This window comes from Monopterus albus, unplaced genomic scaffold, assembly GCF_001952655.1.
Source record: "Monopterus albus unplaced genomic scaffold, M_albus_1.0 scaffold12.1, whole genome shotgun sequence".
Classification (NCBI taxonomy): Eukaryota; Metazoa; Chordata; class Actinopteri; order Synbranchiformes; family Synbranchidae; genus Monopterus; species Monopterus albus.
In genome coordinates this window covers 1,491,655-1,497,411 of record NW_018127892.1, presented here as the reverse complement: position 1 = coordinate 1,497,411, position 5,757 = coordinate 1,491,655, and the positions used below count along the sequence as shown (strand labels likewise).

The 5,757-nt window shown below is 40.2% G+C and overlaps 1 protein-coding gene across 1 annotated transcript in view; it reads right to left on the bottom strand.

Moving 5' to 3' along the window:
- Positions 1-5,757, bottom strand: part of ap3m2 (adaptor related protein complex 3 subunit mu 2) — a 9,881-nt gene extending 4,124 nt beyond the window's left edge. The window contains exons 1-8 of the mRNA XM_020590591.1: positions 5,641-5,757; positions 4,029-4,313; positions 3,762-3,933; positions 3,195-3,332; positions 2,683-2,768; positions 2,380-2,513; positions 1,970-2,177; positions 1,575-1,719 (exon numbers count right to left, since the gene is read on the bottom strand). Coding sequence (XP_020446247.1) covers positions 1,575-1,719; positions 1,970-2,177; positions 2,380-2,513; positions 2,683-2,768; positions 3,195-3,332; positions 3,762-3,933; positions 4,029-4,301 — 1,156 coding nt within the window. The 5' untranslated portion in view covers positions 4,302-4,313; positions 5,641-5,757. The remainder of the gene's footprint in view (positions 1-1,574; positions 1,720-1,969; positions 2,178-2,379; positions 2,514-2,682; positions 2,769-3,194; positions 3,333-3,761; positions 3,934-4,028; positions 4,314-5,640) is intronic.

Here is a 5,757-nt window from a genome sequence, read left to right as displayed (position 1 = left end):
AAAAAAATTTTTTTTAGAACAGTCAGTGTGAGTAAATAAAAAGTATGAAGTTAGAAGTTCTAACTTAGAAAAAAATATTTTCATTACATATAGCCTGTCTTAAGTAGGACCAGTGTTTTTAAATGGTATGTTACCAGTCTTTATAACATATTAAATGGCTAAATATGTATGTAAAACACTGAACGACTGTGCTGTAACCACATTTAACGTTTTGAAAAAACACATTTTTTTATTAAAATTTAGAAAAAAAATTTCTATGTTTGATAAGAACTCTTTATCATGTGTTGCACACTTAAAACTATTGAACTATTGCATTTGAAAAGGGCACATGTCATGAGTAAATTACCTGTCGTTCCCTGAACTCAGTGTGCAGGTCTGGGTGTTTCCGCCCTTAGCCATGCATGTTTTAAAACATCGTTTACACAATGGCGCATCAACGTTAAATGCCTCTCCTTGCTCATTTGTTTTTATGCCGAAGTACTGCCATATAGCACTTCGCGCCCCTCGTTTGTCCACAAGTTGCGGGGTGGTGACTGTTACAGCCGCCATTCTCCTCTCCGTGCTCCTCTCTCTCTCTCTCTCTCTCCCTCTCCCTCTCCAACGTCTCTGCTCTCTCCAAGCTTTCCTCCTGCTCCGTTTGTTGCTCCAGTCCACGCTGCTCAGTGAGCAGAGGACGAGGAAGCTGTTTCCTGCTCTGTTTTCCTCTGTTGCGGGCGGGCGCTGCAAGTACCGGTCCCATCCAAATGCAGTATAGTACCGTTTTAAATTCCTCAGTACCGCGGTACCATACTAGTACCGGTATATCGTGCAACACTAGGTTGTACCATTTAGTTTATCCTAATTACTTTAATTCAGTCTTCATATTCTATTTATTTGGAGTTTATTCTACTTTTATTCTATTTTAGTTTCTTAAATGGTATGGGCATTCAACATTAGGAGAGAGAGAAACAGTATTTCGATTTCTCTGCACATATAGTGAATTGACAATAATAAAAAACCTTGATCTTGAACTATATTTTTAGGAAAATCAGATGCTCGGCACTGTGACTCAGATATAATGATAACACATGAGAGGCACAACTGGGCCTAATCACACCTGTACTGCAGTTAAAAGAAAAAAAAAACAATTAACTATTTAAAATGATGAATTGTGTGTATCAAAATGTAATGCTGCAGTAAGATACAGTCATACTAGAGTATTGAGGTGTCGACTGCATTTGGCACCATCTAGTGGACATTGTGTCAATGTGCTCCCTGAATGGGATGGTCAGCTGAGCAGACCATGTGATGAAAACTTCTCTTGTGTGTGTGTGTGTGTGTGTATGTATGTGTGTGTTGGGTGGGGGTGGGGGGGTCAAATGGTTCTCAACTCAAAATATAAAGCAGAAACTATATTATATAAATCTAACTCTCTGAAACAGCCTGGTTGATGTGTATAAGACGTTAGCAGGAATACATACTAAATAGACAGAGAATTTCAAAAACTATTCTTACAAAAAATGCAGAAATTCATACATGGACACAAACATCACTGTATGAGGACAAACGGTTAAGATGATCATGTGTGCGTGTACCTGAAATGGCCATCTGCTGGATCTTGAACTGGATGTTGATGGTGGGGTTCTCGTCGGGTTTGGAGGCGCCAGCCTGCAGGCTCATGGTGCCTTTCAGACTGGGAAGCTTCTGTGGGTTTATCTTACCAACATCCCATGTCAACAACTGGCCAAAAGAGGAAACATCAAGACAACGGTAAATAACTACTACTTGTGTAAAAGCCACACCTTATTTTACACAATGACAAAACAGCATGAAAGCTCCTAAGAGACATCCTTGTTTTCAGACACAACTGGTTGAGACCTGCAGCTTCATGTAACAAAAATGACCTCTAACCACAATTTTAAATAATCATGTTCATGTATACATCCAATCTTTCTTCTTTTAGGTGTATAAATACTCAGTTTCTAGGTACCTTTGTGACTGGGTCAAAGGTGTATGTTCCCTGGGAGGGGTTGAGGCTGGCATTGAGAACACCGCGAGGCAGCTGGCTGCTGACTAGGACCGACTCCACAGCCTTGCCCATGGTCTGTTTGGGTCCCAGGGTCAAATCAAAACGTCCCTGGGAGCTTCCCTCCCGGAAGGTGATGTTGTGCTTGACATACACTGGGATCGCCACCAGACTGAAGGAGGACAACACACCAAAGGATTCACAGTCAAACGAGCCATGTTTTGTGATTCCGTTGCTGTATTCTGATATTGGTATACTGCTTGATAGGAATGCCTTCAGACAGAACATATATGCAGCTATTTGATAAAAACCACATGCATAAAATGTCTTTGACACAATGTGACATAAACAGAGCCTGAATGAAAAACACTGACTTCTGAGAGCTGACGTGGTAAGAGAGCAACCGGAAGTTTCCATCAGGAGGGATAAATGAGAGGATCCGCTCAGCCTCCCAACGCTTGAATCGAACACAAGGGTGGAAGCTGACATCATCCAGCAGCCGAGGATTCTGGTAAAGGGAAGAAGAGGACCAGGAAGCTTTCATTTGTGTGTAAAATAAAATGTGAACATTTATATTGTAAAGACCACTTCATTGCCTTTGTATTTCCTTCTGTTTAAGCTATATTTACTTACTTTTACACAAAAGGCTTCAAAGTGCTGGAAAATAAGAAACTCACCATAAATGATAAAGTGAGGTCAGGCATGCCTGTCAGCTTTACACAGGCATCAATAACTCCCTGGATTTCTGCTGTAATAGTGGAGCCTGAGCAGGAGGTTGATGTGAGAAAATGACAAAAACAAAAACCAGATAAATTAACAGCAAAACTAAGTTTGAAAACAGGTACTAATTATTATTGAGAAAAAGTGTCAAAAGGTGACATGTTATACCATTGTTTAACAGTTTTTTGACCAATTTCTTGACACCTCTAACAATAATCAGAATGTATTGTTTCTCCCCAAAACAGAAATGGTAAATGCAAACTAGCAAATTAATATAATCAAATTACATTAGGCAATACACTAAATGTTATTGTGATAAAAATGTCCATATAACGTTAATTTATTTATATGCTGTCATATGCATTTATCCACTAAGTGATTTGTGGAACCTTAACAGAAATGTAGTCATAGCTAACAGAGTGGTCAAATGAGAAAAAGGTATAGTGAAGTGTTCTGTTCAAAACAATACCTGATTTATCAATGATAGCGTCGATCTCCTCCACCACATCAAAATAGGCTTCATTGTTGGTGTATTTGACCCCGGTGCGTCGCCATGGCACCACTGACAGCTGTCCTGTAGGGAGCTGCTCGCCCACATTGGTGCTGCCTGGAAGACAGACATGAACCAAATGTAAAATAACCACCACATTTACACAGGACCCAGAGATCAGCTGCTGTTAACATTGTGTGGCATAGCATAAACTGACAGTACTGATTCTGGACAGTGATATCTTTTATCATTATTATTTAATTACTTGGTTTGAGTGTAAGATGAAACACACCATTTTCTCACAGAATGAGAGAACTCATTTGCACACACAAAGCCAATGGGAGATTAAAATCTTTGCACGTACAAACCTGTGCAAGTTGTTTTAATAACTGTTCTATTTGTTCAGAAGCTCACATACACATGCATATTATATCCATTATATCTCACTATCAGGATTTGATTTAATATTCTAAATAGTCCTCTAAATAGTGGAGGTGTTTGATTAATTTTGAATTTCACAACTGTGATGAAAATATTGTGTTGTACCTGTAATGGTGTTGACCATTGTGCGGAGGATGGTGGGGGGCTTAATGAGCTCTTTGAGGATGTTGGACTCTGTGGCTAAGGGAAAGCCATTGTCCAGCATCTCCTCCAGTAGCTCATAGACCACTACCACATTGTCCTTGATGGCAGCCTCGGTACACACTCCAAAATAGTCCTGGGAACAACAAAATCAGGTTATGGGTATTTCAAGTTATGTACGAGTCACCTGCACTAAAATAAACATGGACTGAAAAATACACGAGCAAGAACCTGGAAGGTGTCGACAACTCGGTGCAGAAACTCGATAACAAAGAGCGGTGGCACCTCACTCTGGATTACTGCCACAAAGTAGATACGATGCCTGAGCACACTGATCAGGTAGTGGTGAGGCGTAGAGATCACAGGTGGGACGTTCTCCGGCTCGGTGGCCCGCTCTTGCGCCTCAAAGAAGTAGTCACACACTGAGCGGCTGACCACGCTTTTCCAGTGCTTCTCCAGGAAAATGTCCCCTGAGGCATTGACTAAGAAGAGGCTGTGGATCATTTTGGCTGTAGGCTAATGAGAAAAAGAGAAGACAAAAAACAAAGACTGAGTCTTTGAAAAGGACCTAAACTTAATAGATTTACCCTAATATGGTCTGTCTTTCATTAGGTATCAGGACAAATAAGTGATTCCATGCCCACTATTGAATGTCTTTCATTAGGTATCAGGACAAATAACAGTGATTCCATCCCCACTATTGAAAAGAAAGCCTTCCTCTGCTCACATGACATATTTCGAGGTGGATAAAAGACCACAAATTAGTCATACAAAGGGGGGGGTGGGTGCTCATAGAAGAATCCCTGTTTGGCTCAGCAAACACGCAGGACATGAGCGGACTCCAGAGGACAGTTAGGACTACAGAACGTATCATCAGGACCAACCTAGCCCTCCGTGGACGACCTGTATACCAGGTCAAGAGGAGGGCAGTGAAGATCTCTGCAAACCCTTTACACCCTGGTCATAAACAGTTAGAAGATACAGTGAGTGGTTAATACATCTTAGGCATGCTCATTAAGTGGACTATTGGCTCTTTCTATTTGATTGATTTATTATGTGGTATTATTCATATTTAAAGTTACTCTGATTGTATACTCTTTTATTTTTCTTGTTGACTACCTCGTGTGGCAGACAGTACTGCAGCATACTAAGGTAAATAAAAGCTGATTCTGATATGCTCACCACACAGCCTAGATAGGATGCAACCACAAAGCATTCTTTTTCACATTTCAGAACCATAAACAAAGTCCTAATTCCACATTAAATGGTAAATCTATAGCCGTTAAAAGGAACAATACAATTTAAATTCTAATATTTTTTTTATTGAGAAAAATAAATGAATGGCTCACGAAATCCAAAAATGGTTTATATTAAAAGTAGCAAGCTAAAACTGACAACTTTTAAATGAGTCTGGTGTACCTCTTTCTCCACACAAGGAGAATGATAACGGGGTTTTATTTTGATACGTTACATCACTATTTAGTCTTCTTTAGTTAACATATAAAAAGGAAATGTGACACCGGAATTTTCATTAAATATGCGCCAAAGCTATCGAGTTCGGTCTGTATGTAGCTGCTACAAGAACCCCAGTAAATAGCAACTACGAATAATTTTAAGGAATTAAAACCTTTCACCGATTAACTAGCGGTTATATAGCAGAGCAGTCATGAGTTGAAGGCCTCCGTCACACAAGATGCTACATCAGTCCCTGCTCCTGCCTCACAGTCTCATGACAGAGGAAAAGCCCCGTCACCCGATAAAGAAGATGAAAACGCGTTAAGATAATGATGTTCTGACTTAAAGCTTTGCTCCTGGAGACATTTATAAATTGCAACCGACATACCGAAGACAATCTTTTGCGTATTTCTCTCGCCTTTCACCCTTTTCCTAAGGAAGTAGTGTTAAGAGCCCGTCTTCGCTTCCCATAAGGTGTAGCAAATTCTGTTGCGCGAAGGCTACA